Genomic DNA, 17,342 nt, shown 5'->3' with positions numbered 1-17,342 from the left:
GTAGGGGGCAGACACGCAGGCACGGGAAGCTAATACTGTAGGTGTAGGTTTACCGCGCCGTCACACATCTTGACGGCACGCATGCGTGCAAGAAAGGGGACGGCATTCCTCTGCAATCCTGCGGCATCTCACCCCGTTTGCAAGCCAAACCCCACAATCAACCCTCCAGTTCTAGGCAACACTGAAGGGGGGGGGGGGGACTTTTTTCTTATTTCCACACAACAACTCTTTAGGACATAGTTCAATGTTGAAAATGAGTGGTATTCCCCTTTAAGACTATGGACCAGAGTTCGAGTTATACTCCGAGAGCTATGGGGTCCCTCTAGCGTCGCCGAAGGCGCCGCCGAAAAATAGGGCCCCCATAGTTATGGGGGTGGCCCCCATAGTTATGGGGGCCCTATTTTTCGGGTATAAAGTCGGCTAAAACGAGTATTTTCCTATATTAAATCATATTAAATCAGGTACTTTTCGGTATATAGTCTGGATTTCTTGGTACCAACAGTCAGACAACAAGTGCCAGTTTCATAAAATCATTCAGTTCCCAGAGCTTTTCAGTTAATCTACTTAGTTACTTTACACCACTGTCTACAACAGCAAGCAAACATTTTAGCCCGTGAACCTGTCTACAACAGCAAGTATGATGGTTCCCAAACTTTTTAGCCCGTGAACCAAGAGACATTACTACCTTGTACCAAACAAGTAGTGAAAATAGCAGATGTACAAGCTCACAACGAGTTGCTTCGCACTGTGTTCAGTGCGTTGTGACCCATACAACGTGTCTGCCACATCGGTCCAGACCCCAGTGTTAGGAAACAGCTAGCCTCGGAAACCCAGGCTTCATTGGCGATGGTTCTGGTACACCATAGCCATTAGCCACTAGCTAGCCCAAACGTTAGCCTAGCCAGGCAGCACAGCAGCATAACATAGCATTCATTCATCATTACAAGTCTATAGCCACGAGCCCACGACTCACCAGTGAGGACGCCAGGGCTAGCAGAGGGCGATGTTTAATGTCTTCATAGCCTAGGTTGTGTTGTCTTGGTGTTCTGTATATTCCTTTATGGCCGTATTGTTATAATCCACCGAGTCCATGACGCATCAGTTACGCACGGAGAGACAGACGTTCAGACAAGTTAAAAGGGAAGTCCTTTGAAAGCCATTTCCTCTCTGAACAGTGCCCAGAAGCACATTTCAAAACAAGAGCCTTTCTTTTTTTTTTTGTCTATACAATCGATCATTCAACACATGTTTATTTTGAAATTGTACTGGAAATAGAAGTAGCCAATAGCTCCTACTTCACGCCACTGATGTCAGAGCCTCTACTTGCCGATCGGCAATATTTTCCCCCCAACCCCCCTTTAGGGGGTGCGGTGGGACGTGGGGGAGGGGGTGCGGCCGCACCCCCAGCACCCCTACTTCCCTCGGGTATGGTCTTGCTAAGACAGCGTTGTTTTGTTTGGTTGTTTTGTTGCTCTCCGGCGTGTCCGCCTTCCTTTGCCGTCCGGGCCGTGGCTAGAAGTGCAAAGACTCGATGCAGTGGTTCCTAGCTTAGCCTATGCCCAGGCCATGGCGAGACCACGCAGCTGGGTAGGTCTGCATCCAGCTGGGGGAAAGGTAGGAACCATTGCAGCGAGTGTGTTATAACCCGGACGGTAAAGGAAGACTCACACCCCACATTAAATGCGCCTGATTTATAATAATAAAATTAATAGTAGGATTAAACGGTGTGATGTCATTGTTCAGTCTTACTGTCTAACATGTTTATTTAGTATATCTAGTTAACATAAATAATATAAATTCTTCCAATGGAACATAAAAAAAAAAAAAAAAAAAAAACACACTTAGAAAAAAAGAGACCCCAAAGGGGGTTGTTGACTATGGGGTCCCAGACTTTAACTATGGGAGCTAAGCTCCCACTGGCCCCCGCATAACTCGAACCCTGGTCTTGGTGTTCTGTATATTCCTTTATGGCCGTATTGTTATAATCCACCGAGTCCATGACGCATCAGTTACGCACGGAGAGACAGACGTTCAGACAAGTTAAAAGGGAAGTCCTTTGAAAGCCATTTCCTCTCTGAACAGTGCCCAGAAGCACATTTCAAAACAAGAGCCTTTCTTTTTTTTTTTTGTCTATACAATCGATCATTCAACACATGTTTATTTTGAAATTGTACTGGAAATAGAAGTAGCCAATAGCTCCTACTTCACGCCACTGATGTCAGAGCCTCTACTTGCCGATCGGCAATATTTTCCCCCCAACCCCCCTTTAGGGGGTGCGGTGGGACGTGGGGGAGGGGGTGCGGCCGCACCCCCAGCACCCCTACTTCCCTCGGGTATGGTCTTGCTAAGACAGCGTTGTTTTGTTTGGTTGTTTTGTTGCTCTCCGGCGTGTCCGCCTTCCTTTGCCGTCCGGGCCGTGGCTAGAAGTGCAAAGACTCGATGCAGTGGTTCCTAGCTTAGCCTATGCCCACTGCCCAGGCCATGGCGAGACCACGCAGCTGGGTAGGTCTGCATCCAGCTGGGGGAAAGGTAGGAACCATTGCAGCGAGTGTGTTATAACCCGGACGGTAAAGGAAGACTCACACCCCACATTAAATGCGCCTGATTTATAATAATAAAATTAATAGTAGGATTAAACGGTGTGATGTCATTGTTCAGTCTTACTGTCTAACATGTTTATTTAGTATATCTAGTTAACATAAATAATATAAATTCTTCCAATGGAACATAAAAAAAAAAAAAAAAACGATAAAAAAAAAAAAAAACACACTTAGAAAAAAAGAGATCCCAAAGGGGGTTGTTGACTATGGGGTCCCAGACTTTAACTATGGGAGCTAAGCTCCCACTGGCCCCCGCATAACTCGAACCCTGCTATGGACTGTGGAGTGGAGGGGGCCATGGGTGGTCTTATTTATTTGTACAAAAAGAAAAAAGTGAAATGGCAAATTGACCATTGACTTGTGCCTGGACAAGTGAATGGGAAATGTACTTGTCCAGATGACACTGTGCCTCAAAAGGTTAATGTCAAGCCCTGCTACTATAGCTAATATCCCCTGACCCTCTCAAAATGGCTGCCTGGGGGAGGGGCATCCTAGTATGACACCAGCCTTGCAAGGCCTATTGTCTGTGTACGGACATGCTTTCCTAAAAACACTAAACAGTCCAGAACGTGGAACAACACAGTCACACAAGGTTCAACAGTCATGTTGTTCAGATGTTCTGATAGCATTTTTGAGCAGTGGTCTAATAGTTTAATAGGTTTGATAGCGATACGATACGTATCACGATACACGAAACGTGTCAATAGTGCAGGTTTTTTAAGGGAACATCTATTATTATGGATATAAATAAGTAAACACTGTGATTCTCTAGCAAATACATGGACATTATATTTCAAAACATATGGACAAACCTGCACCTTGACATGAACACAGAGATTACACACATTTATCGATAGACCAAGAGTATATGGAATGGAAACGTAATTAGACCCTTCTTTCAATTTCCCTCTTAAACTTGCTAAATACAAGGCACAAATACTTAGTTTCAATACAATCTATTGTTTGCATTGCAAAACGATTCGCTAACCGATTATATGCATTGTAAAACGATACCATACAAAGCCAAAAGGCATGATATTTTGCTTTTGCATAATGATTCGGTTACTATATCGTTACACCCCTACTAGCGACCCTCCACCCCAGAGGGCGGGTTTGAAGTTTTGGGGGATGGGGGCTTCTTGGGGAGTGCATTCTGTAGAGTGAAACAAATCTATTATCTCAAATATTCTTGCAGTTATGTGATTCTATACCCATTGTATATGTTATGTTTTTCTACGGTATGAACAGGGACTCACATGTGTGTGTCATATCCGTACTGTGAATGAACAAGTGTAATATTAGTATGTTGAGGTCATGAGCAGTAAGAACATAATTAAATATTGTTGAAAAATCTTTTTAGGCACTTGAAGCTGTCGTAGCATTGACTGACTGACTGTTTCAACATGTGAAACTAACCGCTATACCTCACAAAACCCTGGGTCACGTATGCCATTGTACCAAAAACTGATCAGCTCTGAGACAACTTCTCCTTTACTCCAAGAAAAAGTGTTAGTTCTGCTGTCTATGAATCATGGGTTGAGGTGTCAAACCGCATCTCGGTATTGTGAAATGAATTGTACTTTTTGTTAAATGTATCAATTATACTTTTAAATAATATTACACACAATTCCATAAAATGTACAAAAATATGTGAATTAAAAGCTGTGTTGTGTGGAAAAAGCGTGAACTTAAATGACTGTTACAGTAAGGGCTCAATATAATTTGCTGCACGATACGGACAATTAATTATATCGAGTCCTATAGCAGTCATTATTTACTGAAATATGCTGGGCCAGAGCTCTATAAAGGTTGAGAACCACTGATCTATTCCTACCCAATGGTTACCCTTTACTCAATTCTAGGGTTGCCACCTTTCAGAAATTGAAATAAGGAACACCTCTTCCGGGCACGCGGTGCGTGCGTTCCGTGCGCGTGGCACAGCCGCCGGCCGGCGAAAAAATGCAGTCCCAAACCCATGAAATTCATAGAATAGTTATAACACAACATGGTATAACCTATATTGTTTTGCAGTTTGAAGTGGCCAATTGTTTCTAAAATATGAATAAGTTAATTTTGTATGAAATAAAGCAATGTATGAATGATTTGAACCTGGCTCTTGTATTGGGTCTCTTGGTGGCCAGTAAAGAGAAGGTAGTCAAGAAACCATTAAGTCATATACTTAAAGTTTAAAGTGCTTTATTAGCAACGAAGATTAATTTTTTTTTACTTTAGGCTGAATAGGCTTCACTAGCCTGAACCTGAGCATAGCCTAGTTTAAAGTGCTTTATTAGCAATGAACATTGAACATTTTTACTTTAGGCTGAATAGGCTTCACTAGCCTAAACCCGAGCATAGCCTATTTTATGAACATTGAACATTTTTACTTTAGGCTGAATAGGCTTCACTAGCCTAAACCTGAGCATAGCCTATTTTATAAAGTGTCTACTGTCTACAATCTACTGTCTTGACACTTGAACCAAAATTGTTCTATAGATCATAATCTACAAATTGGAAGTGAAAAATAAACTTTAACACAAATTTAAAATGAAAACCAAAAATTACACGGAACCCCACTATAGGCAGAGCGTAGAGCGCACCACAGCCTCAGCGACTGCGAGTCGCCTCACAGGCGGTCCTTCGTGCCTCTCCCTCCTTTTGCTGTCTTTTCCTGTGTTTTATTTCATTCATTATTGTTAAATTCTGTGTTGAGGTTTGTGTGACAGACCTTTATGGGGCATTTGGTTAAATACGGAACAAACCGCGTTCCGTATTGGTTCAATACGGAACGCATCTTTTAATTGTCCAATACGGAACGATTCCGTATTATACGGAACGGGTGGCAACCCTACTCCATTCTCTCAACAAGACAATTTGGCACACTTCCCCCTGATGACAACACCAGGCTGTGATGTCCACACATCCCCCTCTATAGGGGGATGTGTGGAGTGTTTGTGTGCCAGGAATCTGTTGACCTCTGACCTCTGACAGCATTGACGAGTCAGCTTATGGTCACCAGGTCATTTAGTGCAGTGGTTCTCAACCTGTGGGTCAGGACCCCCAGGGGGGTCCCCAGATGATTAACTTAAAGTGCAACGTTGTTTTCTCACTCAACGGTAAACAAACCAGCAGAAGGTTGTATAGAGGGTATATACAGGTATGCACATTTCTAAAGTGACAATTGAAGGACTTTTTAATACCTAAAATTACAAATAAAATATTGGCCAAATTGTCAAATATTAGAGGCAATTGTGAAAATAGCAGATCTACATGCTCACAACGCCTCACGTTATACAAAATGCCTCAACGGTGGTCACACCGTCTCCTATACGTGGCCGTGTGTGTGGGTATGTATGTATGTATGCGTCCGTCCGTCAGTGTCTGTATGTAGCCTGCAGTACCTTTTCTGACCACACATGTTAAGGGAGGGGCGCTGTTGTTCAGACTCACATTCACACACACACACACACACACACACACACACACGCGCATGCACGCACGCACGCACATGCAGACACACACACACACACACACACACACACACACACACACACACACACACACACACACACACACACACACACACACACACACACACACACACACACGCAGCCTCCACCACTCTTACACCACTTTTACTGTAAGCTCTGGGTATTCTCCCCGACAACTCATCCTGGACTTCACAAGGGACTGACATAACACCTCTTGAGTCTGTGTACATGTGTGAATGAGCTGATCCTCTTTTGTAGTAGTCAAGCTTGAAGTACTTTCGGTATTGAACCATAAAGGCCAGCACATGCTCCTTCTGACGTTGGAAAATACGTCCGGTTCAGACAGATTTTCCGAACTAAGTTAGTTGGGAGAGTCAGGACATATGGGTTTGCACGAGTTCTGAGACCGGCCGTCAGAAGTTCTGGATGACGTTCATTTGTACTTATATCACCTCCCTTTCTGAACAAAGGCATCAATTTCCGTTGCATTTTAAGCTGCGCGCAATTCATATCAGCCTCGATTACAAGACCGTTTACTGGTTATTTGTGCAGCGATGTTTCACTTGATGTTGTCCAATAAGAATTTTGAATCTCAACCACAGACCACTGGTGACAAAAAAAAACATTTTGACAGGACGATAGTGCTTGGGAGATCACGGTGCATTAAGGCCACTGTGGCCGTGAGGCATCTATTTATCCGAGGGGCACGCGGTCAAAGGCAACAAGATTCATGAAATTCATGCCCTGGATGGGATATATTTTAGACAGATATTAAAGGGATAGTTCATCCCCAAAATGACTTATTTTCTATCGATTACTCACCCCATGGAGACTTGAATTCATGGATATTCATTTAAAGACACTCTTTGTGTCTCCATGGGAAAGTCCTGTTCTGGCGAAGCCCGAACTGGCGAAGTGGGGATTTGTCTCCTACCGTAGCGATCTGGCGAATCGATTGTCCACGACACTGCAAGCGGCGCGAAGGCCAGCGGACCTTGGTCCTGCTCTTCGCCCCCGAGCGCCGCAGGCGCGAGTGGCCGCGAAGAGCGGGCCAGGGCCGCGCGGCCGGCGGAGCGCCGCGCGAGTTACGAAGCCGTGGTGAATGCAATCGTTATATTTATGCCCAGGCCGTAAGGCCTGGGCAAGCGCACGATAAACGCCCTGTCCAGAAGACGTTCGCCAGATCGCTACGGTATCGGACATTTCCCCACTTCGCCAGTTCGGGCTTCGCCTAAAAGGTACGTGCCCGTCTCCATATAGGGAACAAAGCAGGCTCTTTGTGTCTCCATAGGGAACCACTGCTGGTCATCAAATTAGTGGCTTAGGAATGTGACAAAAAACATCCATGAATTCAAGTCTCCATGTCATGGGGCGAATAATCGATTCAAACAAAATATTTTGGGTGAACTATCCCTTTAAAGAGCAGAAGCAGCTTTGAGTTGACAAGCAAAACTCGAAATGGTGAAGATGGCGTTTTAAGAGAGTAGCAGCATCATTGTACTGGGTGCAGCTCTGTAGTAGGACTTGAAGCCAGGCCAGAGTTTTGGAGCAGGAAACGGCCAAGGACTAAAACAGCTGCTGGTAATCAGGACGGGGTTTACAATGGCAGACAGCGCCTTCTCACGCCAGCCACGGTGCAGAAAAACAAGCTCAGGCTTTGTTTTAATAGACAGGCCATATTTGTGGGGGATGGAGGGGGCTGATTAGATTAAAACCGCAAGATGTTTTGTAGTTAAAGTCGCAGAGCACCGCTAGATCCAATTTCTAGTTCTTTCTCAAACCAGGAGATAGGATCCTAAATGAATTTTAAAAAGGTTTGCCCATTACCTAAACAGCCTGTAGTGCCACTGTACGTCAACGCATGAGACAATGTTGAGTTGAACCATGTAGTAAGGGAAAGTTAGCCTATTGCTACATCAATCTGGGAACTAAATCTAAATCACTAGCTTTCTTCACAAATGTGTTCATAAAGGTGTCTACTATCACCTCTGAACTTTGTCAAACCCAACTCCCTTGACATACTTTGTGGGAGCCAATCAAAGTTATTGGGTATCCTGAGGGCCTGGGATTAAAGGGGGGAAAAAAGGCCAATATGAACGTATGAGGTGTGTAATTTGAGTATTTTGGGGCTGCTGAACCCATTCCAACCATTAGTTTTCAGTTAAAATGAATCCTTGGCCATAAAATAGGCCACAGCTACTTATGTCTGTCCATGAGACATATAATATTGGCAATAAAAAAAAAAGTTGGAGTAGGGTTTGAATTCATGAAAACTATTCAAGATCAGGTGGGTAAGCACACATCATGACACACAGGATAACATGATACAATCTGACAAGGAACACTCAAACAGAGGGTTTAAAACAGGGACTAACAGGACACAGGTGAACTCGAATGACATGATTGGCTAAGCCTTAGCCAATTAGGCCTTTTTTTATGGCAAAGGAGTCATTTTTACTGATAACTAATAGTTGGAATGGATTCAGCAGCCCAACAATACCCTAATTACACACCTCATACGTTATTATTGGCCATTTATTATTTTTCCCCCTTTAACCCCAGGCCCTGGGTATCCCGATACCCCCAACTTTGATTGGCTCCCACAAAGTATGTCAAGGGAGTTGGGTTTGACAAAGTTCAGAGACGATAGTAGACACCTTTATGAACACATTTGTGAAGAAAGCTAGTGATTTAGATTTAGTTCCCAGATTGATGTAGCAATAGGCTAACTTTCCCTTACTAATGTGTGAGAGAGAGAGAGAGAGAGAGAGAGAGAGAGAGAGAGAGCGCTGGTGAATGTACATGTATGTCTATACTAAAGCAATATTATGTTTCTGAATACAGCCTCACACAAAATGTGTTGTCATTGATGCATGTTATGAGGCAAGGCAAGGCAACTTTATTTATTCAGCACCCTTCATATATCAAGGCAATTCAAAGTGCAGAATTCAAAGTACAGAAGAAAAACAAATACATTCAGAGTTCAACAATTCACTTTAAAAAGAAAGTTCTGTGAAATTGCACTGACACGAGGAATTGAGCTGGGAAATTAATTCCGTCTTACCATTTATATTAGATATTGTGATGTCAAGTGAAGCATGACCAATCCTGTCTGATTGGACATCAAATTGTAGAAGATCTTACAACCCAGATAACTTCAGTTAAAAGGTAAAAAAGAAAACGGTTTACTTTAGCTGGCATAAAAGTTCTCGGACCTAGAACAACCAAGCGTGTTGCCTATAGCAACCACACTAATTAAAATAAGATAAAAGAGTATATAAATCATTGGGTGGAGTAAGCAATGTTAAATAAACAGGTTTTAAACTTGGACTATACTTGGGAGTTTGTCTGATGTAACATGGAATATAGTTTCATTGGTTTGTGGTGCATAGTGGTGAAAGGCTGCTTCACCATGTTTTTGTTCCAACTGTGTGAACAATAAAGTTAGGCCAGCCCCAGATGACCTTCTGGTGGGTTCATATGGCTTCAACATGTCTAGGATATAGCTGGGCCCAGAGCCACAGAGACATTTACAGACAAGCAACAGCTGTCTCAGTTATCTGTTTCCACATATTATACAGTAGTACATTACCCTATGTACACAGTGTAAAAAGTCATGCTCCTCCTCTCAGACTACAGGCTTCCCTGGTTGCTTCGGTAGTTCCTTTTTAAACGTATGTCCTCCCCCTTTTACATACATTTCCCCTCATTCATGATTAATCTGCCTTTTCATTTCTTTTTCTCCATCAACACATTATATACACATTGTATAAATGAATATATACAGCCTATAAAGAAAATACACACACACACACAAAATGTTGTGTAGATATGACTAAGACGCTTCAGGGTGTGTAGACACGACTAGTGAGACGCCTCAGGGCGACAAGCGACCGCGCCCTAAAGCTCAAGGTCGCACCATGTCTTGGCCGTCTGGCCAGTGATGTATATCGGACCAGTTCCATATATGGAGACCCCTGGTACCCATATATACTATAGAGATATGCTGTGAGACCCCAAACATGCTTACGCAGTTATTCGTTATGTGAAAATCCTATGACGTCTATCACATCTGACATCATACATACGGTATAATCCCTTTTATGCCCATACATGGAGATCCGAGTCTTCTTCTTCTTCTTCTTTCGTGTATCGTCGTCCTATGGGCTGTCTTCCTCCATATATGGGCATTCCCATATGAAGTCCTGTTAGATATGGGCTTAATATTAATATTGATTGCAAGGGAGAGTGAGAGTGGGAGGCAGAGAGGGAGTGGGGGATGAGTGATGAGTGAGCGGGGGAGGCAGAGAGGGAGAGAAGGGGAGAGAGAGCCTGTTTCACCCACACACTAATCCAGCCAGTGCCAGGTACCAGAGGCATCAATGTGGGTATGGCAAGGTATGGCAGCTGCCACTGGCTACAGGGTAAAAAAATAAAACGTACTTCTTAAAATAAATTCATAAGGTATGGCAACATGACTGGTGTCTTGCACGCGCGCCTTCGCGCACGTGCAAGACACCAGTCATGTTGCTTTTGCTGAACTGACGCCACTGCCAGGTACCAGTGCCCGGTACCGGACGGAATCTGAAAAACACTGAGCTTTGCAACGTGTTGTCAGAGCAATCACCCTGGCAACGCCGGGCACGCTGATAAGCTGAAATATATTTGATTTTATATTTTAAATCTATAATTGCAAAGAATCTCTGTGTGTGTCTGTGTATATGAACTTTGCGTATCTTGAGAACCATCCGACCAGTCAACTTCATACCCACCGTCAAAATGTACTTGAGTAAAAGTATGAAAGTGTTGGCATCAAAATGTACTTAAAAGTACAAAAAGTGAAAGTACAAAATGTTTGAAAATAGCAGATCTACAAGCTCTGCAAACTAACTAAAGTTTTCAAATAAATGCATCAAGGAAGGCAATTATGTTTCTGCACTGTCAAATAGGTCTACATCTATTCTAAGATAGTATCAAAGTCAAAGCATTCATTTTAGATGTTAAGTAGCTAGTAGCTAGGTTCTAACCAATAAGAAAGCATGTTTACAGTTGTTGCATAGACATTAAATACTTTAACTTGAAAAGTATTCTAGTGCTTTTGCAATGTAGCTAAATAAAATATATAAAAATGTTGTACATATGAGATTAATAGCAAGGGGGGTTTAGAGAAATAATTAGAAAAAAGATTTCTGTGGAAAATAATTTTGTGTTTAAAAAAATTGTGAAATCGAATCATGCCTAAGGTACAGTAAATCTTATTTTCTCCTCCTTTGTAACAGTGCTTCTGTGCAGTTTTGGTTTTGGTTGTTCAGACTAATGTGGCCTTGTTGTAGTTGGCTTTGTTGTTAGCTGAAGGTGTAACCGTCCCTCGTGAAAGTCTAACATCTTAACCACTAGACCAAAGGGATATCCTTATGGACCAGGGGATATATTAGACGTGTAGTCTTTTTGAGCGTTAACATTGTAGTTTTATGACTCAAAAAGACTACACCGCAGTACACCGCGGTGGCGCGGACCCGACTCTGTTCGAGGCTTTAGAGGCCATCATGCTGAGGCAGTGAGTCACTCTACTACAGAGACTATGATCCGCCGGTTGCTAAAACTAGCATTGGGTTATCGCTATTGTCAGATGGGGCTTACTGTAGCGATCGGTCTGTTGAATAAGTATGGCTTAAAATCGCATGATGATGACCCATGTTTACATTTCTTGGTGTTGTTGCGGTAGTTACTTACAGTGCTATCATCCTGGGGAGGACAACTTGCTTATCGCCACGGTCGGGCATAAACTTCGTATCTCCAAGTTTCAAATTTGTACATTTTTTTTGCAAAGTAAAGCCCTGCTTCATCATACCAGGCCATCGCACAAAGGTAGTGAAAACAGCAGATCTACAAGCACACAACGCCTCGCGGTGCGAGGCGTTGTGTGCTTGTAGATCGGCTGTTTTCACTAGTTCAAATCATTTAAAAAATGATTTTGGACATACAAGGTTTCCACCCGACAATGACGTTATCCTGCATGGTCAGCATCACATTCTAAATTCTATTCTCTCTTTCCCTTCCCTCTCTTCCTTCCTGCCCCCTCCCCGTTCTGTTCCCCGTATTTGTCACCAACCTTATACTGGTCTTCCCTACCCCATCCCTCTGTAAAATAAAAACCTCACATCCTGACCTGCTCCTTCCCGTTCAACCTCCCGTTTCTTCTCTCCTTCCTTCCTTCCTTCCTTCCTTCCTTCCTTCCGCCCTCTTCTCGTTTTTCTCCTCCCTCCCTGCCTTATCCCAATACCCCACCCTCACCTCCTCCCTCCCTCCCTCCCTCCCTCCCTCAGGCCCGTGATGCCAACCTGACGGGAGATCAGCTGGCGGCGGAGCGGAGCAGCAGGACCGCCAGAACGCTGAACCACGTGTCGCTGGGAATCGGCCTCGCCATCATCATCCTGAGCATCATCTACACGGTCGTCATGTCCTCTTACCTCCACCACTGATTTTACCCTCCCGCGTCTCTCCCGCCGTCCCCCCCGTTCAGCGCCGGCTTAGCGACCACCACCAATGACCGTGTTCACATGGCGACCGCTTTGCTCTTATGTCATTGTACGCCATGTGAATAAGGGTCGACGGGAATCTTCTGAAAAACTCAAACCCTTTAATGTCAAGGACCCCCAGAATTATATGTCTAAAATAATGGCTTAAGTGGTTAAAATCTAAAGTGACACGTATCCTTTCTGGGTCTACAAGCTTGCAACGCATCGCAATGCCAACAGGTTTTTCAGCTTGTTTATCTGTAATTTTGACTATTTTTGGGGAAAGAAAAGAAATCGCCTCTAATGACACCAAAAAGTGAAAGCAGTTCACCCCCCACAAGTGATATCACTTTTGCGCTCTCGTTTTTCTGCTTGTCTTCTGCTGTTTGCAGGCCTATACAGTATAATGATTATATCGTCGTGGTCGGGTGGAAACCTTGTATGTCCATTCCAAAACCGTTTTGTATTCATCACTTTTAAAATGAAAAAAAGTTTTAGACTAGTGAAAATAGCTGGTCTACAAGCACACAACGCCTCGCTTGTAGATCGCCTATTTTCACTAGTTTTGTGCGACAGTCTTGTGTGATGAAGCAGGGCTTTACTTTACCAAAGAACATACACATTTGAAACTTGGAGATACAAGGTTTCTACCCGACAGTGACGATATGCATAAACGCAGGTAAAACCATGTCCCCTTTGCCAGCCACCAAAGTCATTCAGAACTGAATCACAACAAGCAGTACCATTCGTTAATAGTTGTCAACTTCCAATATCAAGTGTGTTACTAAATGTTTCTCCAATGAGCAGAAGAGAAACAATGTTTTGTGTATCATTCATTATTTTCCTCTATGAACACTGAGACTATACATCCCAATGCCAACACGTGCATGCACACATGCACGCATGTACTCACACACGTACAAGTGCACACAGCCAAAGAGACAAACTCACATAATTTTTCCAAAGCTCTATAACTCCTTTTAGTTTGACTTGCTTTTGTATTATTATTTGAATTTGACACTTTTCATGACATGAGTTGCTGAATATATTACATTCATAAAGGAGAAATACCACACTTTAACAAAAACTATTGATATTGTAGCCTTGTACAAGACAACAGAATGAATTTTGAGAGAATAACCTACTCCTATTTTATTACTACTGCCGATGCAAATCTTCTGATTCCATATATGAATTCCACACACACACACACACACACACACACACACACACACACACACACACACACACACACACACACACACACACACATATACGTGTATATACGTGTATACTGTAAGTGTGTGTTTGTAAACCTTCCCCTTAGCATCACTTGTGTTCAGCATCATTGTTCAACTGTATGTTAAGTTGGTTAAATGTACACAGTGCATTGTATTGTATTACAGTATGCTTGTGAGAGTTTATGTAATATTGCTTAGTTGAACCAGTGATAATGTTTAGTCAGGCCTTACCTATAAAGTTATAGAGTTGAGCAGCTAACGCACCAGCTCAGTGGCCTTATGTGGTTAGGAGTGTCCACCCTGAGATTGGGAGGTCTGGGTTCGATCCCCGACCGAGTCATACCAAAGAAGTCTTTAGAAAATGGGACCCAATAATGCCTCTCTGCTTGGCACTCAGCATCAAGGGTTGTAAGTACCTGTGACGTACTAGCGTCATGTCCAGGGAGTGTATTTGTACATGAAGCCAACTCACGCTACAGAAGCAGGAGAGGCTCCTGACCTAATGTACGCCCTCTTAATGTTTAAAGCTGGTAGAAAGGCACTGTTTACCACAGATTTACCACACCTCAGCGCTGACAGGTCTGGTCTAATTGTACCATTTGCAACCACAACAGCTTGGTCTTGGGCTATAGGACTGAGAAACAAGATGTTAGAATTATTTTAATCATTGGGGCCAAACTCTAGATTTGTAGTTTTATTAGTGAGCATGTTTATCTTCTGCCTGTGTGTTGTTTTCAGTGTGTCATGTTTTTGTCCTTTGATATACAAATATGAGATTATACAGTATACCAAATTGCTTGATAAATAAAGTTCAATATATTTTGAAAGAGAAAAAAACTATTGTGCTTTCTTATTTAAATTACCTCTATTACCTCTATTACCTGATTACTTCCTCAAACGGCACCTTGTAAACGTTTTGAGGGAATAAAATGTAAATTTGTCCAATCTGTATGGTAAAGTATGTTAATACAATATAATGTATGCATTCTGGTGGTTGTATTTCGTCTCCCTGCTCTTCTATTGAGACATTCAGATCTGTGCCTAGTAGGTGAGACGTGAGCTTTGACACAACTCTGTTCCTGGTTTGACACAAATTGTGACCTGAAGGTCGAGATTGTATTTATCCTGAGCAATTAGGCAGGCTCTATTAGCTCAATGGTAAAGAAATGACAGCACTTGTGAAGGAGGCCCAGGTTCAAGGGTTAGAAGCTGCATAGTGCAGCTTTAAAGTTTGTCAAATTATGTAAGTCCAGCCAACTAGCCTTTACAGGGCATATTGTTTAATATATCTCGTTTTCATCTATACATGAATCTAATACTGTGGACTGATAGCTGAATGCAGGTTATGCACTTCAAGCAATTGCACTGAATCGTGGATATCATTTACCTAATGTTCTTTCTAATTGTAGTTTACATGTGGTTGTATGTATTTACATGTATCAAAACACATCACTCTTTCCAGATATTGCCAATCACGTTCCTTTACAATGATAATATCTTGTTTTATCTCATCAGCCACATGACTCTCTCGATTTCTCACTCTCTCAACACAGAATTTAAGATATAAATCTACACAGACTATTCCAAATGTTGTTCCGTTGTGAACGACAAAGTATAAATCATGCAGCAGCAGCACTTCACAACAACATCTTATTAGCCGTTGCCACTTGACGTAAGGCGGTTTAGCAAAACACTGTTGCAGGTTAGTAAAATAACAGGGCAACTGACTGGCTCAGCCAAGATATGTAATCACACCAGGGACGTGCAGAGAATGTTAGAGAGGCAGGGGCTGAAATTTCTAAAAGGGCCTTTTGGTGAACATATCGAAAATAGCAGCGCAACGCGTTGTTAGCTTTGCTCCACTATATTACCTGGAAAATGTCAATTTAATGTAAGTAATGGGATTTATTTGTTTAGAACTCATCCTCACGGCAGCTAGTATTCCTCGGGGTTGTGTACTGCAGGGTTTCTCAAAGTGGGTTCCTCAGAATACTTTCTTGATAATATTTGTAAATGATCAATATCACTTCAGTTTAACCACTTATACTTAGTAAAAACGGACCTGAGTTGCACTGTATTTGGTGCAATCTGTTTCAGCCAACAGTACACCAAGTCTACAAGCTCACAAGATCTGCTATTTTTTTGATGGAAAGACCTTAATGCTGGGTTTTAAGTGGTTGAAGTATAAAAGTTATTTTCGATCTGTCCTAATATGGAAACAGATAAAAGTTTTCCTTGTGACACATACTGTATCGTAGGGGGAAAGATTGACGTGTTTGACATAAATGTACGGTACTGTAGAGTACGAATGTAATTCAGGGGTGCCGTGTATGGAAAAATAGTCTAATAAAGATACCTGTAGGGCTCATCAGTGATGTCAACACTAGACTGTCATGCAGAAGTGCTTGACCCATAACACCACTGTCAGGGCCCCGTGAAACTAGGCTACACACACTTCAGACTGTGACGTCACTGTCCTATCATTCTAGGTCTCCATTCTAGGTGAGAGTCAACCTTCCCCTCTCACAGTCTCTTCCCGACCTCATTGTCCACACTCGTCCATCCTCGCCCGGCCTCTCCAATCCCTTTGTTGATGCTTTGTATATCGTCGTTGTCGGGTGAAAACCTTGTATGTCCAAAACCGTTCGTTTTGCGTTTATCATTTTAAAAATGATTTAAACTAGTGAAAACAGCCGATCTACAAGCACACAGCGCCTCGCACCGCGAGGCGTTGTGTGCTTGTAGATCTGCTGTTTTCACTAGTTTTGTGCGACGGCCTTGTATGATGAAGCAGGGCTTTACTTTGCGAAAGAACGTACGCATTTGAAACTTGGAGATACAAGGTTTCCACCCGACAACGACGATATCTTATACAGTACTTCATGGCAGTCCTGCTCTTCTTTCATTTCTTCCACTGCTACCATTCCTCTTTATTTCTTCATTTCCTCCTTATGTGCTTATCTTCATTCCCTTCTTGTTCTTGTAATTTACATCCTCTCCTTTATTTCCCTCTCCCTTCGATTAACCTTCCCGTCACCTCTCCCTCCTTCGTTCCCCTTCCCACTCCCTCGCTGGCTTTTCTCTTCTCTTTGCTCCCCGTTCCCTTATCGCTTAAATCATGTCATGTTTATCTGTTCCCGCCCGCCTACCTGACTCGCTCTCTCTCTCCACTTTTCTAACATTTGCCATTTCTCTTCTCTTCTATTTCCCCATCTGGCTTGTGTCACAACTCCCTCTGTCAGTCTCCCTCCTTCCTCTCTTATTTTCCTCTATTCTCCATCTCTCCCCTTCCTGGCCCCCCTCTCCATACCAGGCACGTGCCTGGCGCTTTTATCCATCTGTAAAAAAGTTCCCTCTGCAGACCATGAATGCAGTTTTTACTATGCAAATGCCCCCCTTTCCATGCCATACCCGAAGGCAGCATTAAAGAGAACTGCCTTGTCCAAACTCTCCTGAACTTGAATGCAGCATCTTGAAATCAAGAAATGTGTAGAA

The 17,342-nt window shown here is 42.9% G+C and overlaps 1 protein-coding gene across 1 annotated transcript in view; it reads left to right on the top strand.

The window, feature by feature from the left end:
* The window catches only part of LOC308301655 (proline-rich transmembrane protein 1), a 38,344-nt gene extending 23,666 nt beyond the window's left edge, over positions 1 to 14,678 (top strand). The window contains exon 3 of the mRNA XM_080745718.1: positions 12,415 to 14,678. Within this exon, the coding sequence (XP_080601844.1) occupies positions 12,415 to 12,570 (156 nt within the window). The 3' untranslated portion in view covers positions 12,571 to 14,678. The remainder of the gene's footprint in view (positions 1 to 12,414) is intronic.
* Positions 14,679 to 17,342: the final 2,664 nt, after the last annotated feature.

This window comes from Nannobrachium achirus (assembly GCF_963921795.1).
Source record: "Nannobrachium achirus genome assembly, chromosome: 2".
In the NCBI taxonomy this organism is placed as follows: domain Eukaryota; kingdom Metazoa; phylum Chordata; class Actinopteri; order Myctophiformes; family Myctophidae; genus Nannobrachium; species Nannobrachium achirus.
The sequence above is the reverse complement of the archived record's forward strand: the minus strand, read 5'-3'. Positions and strand labels throughout refer to the sequence as shown.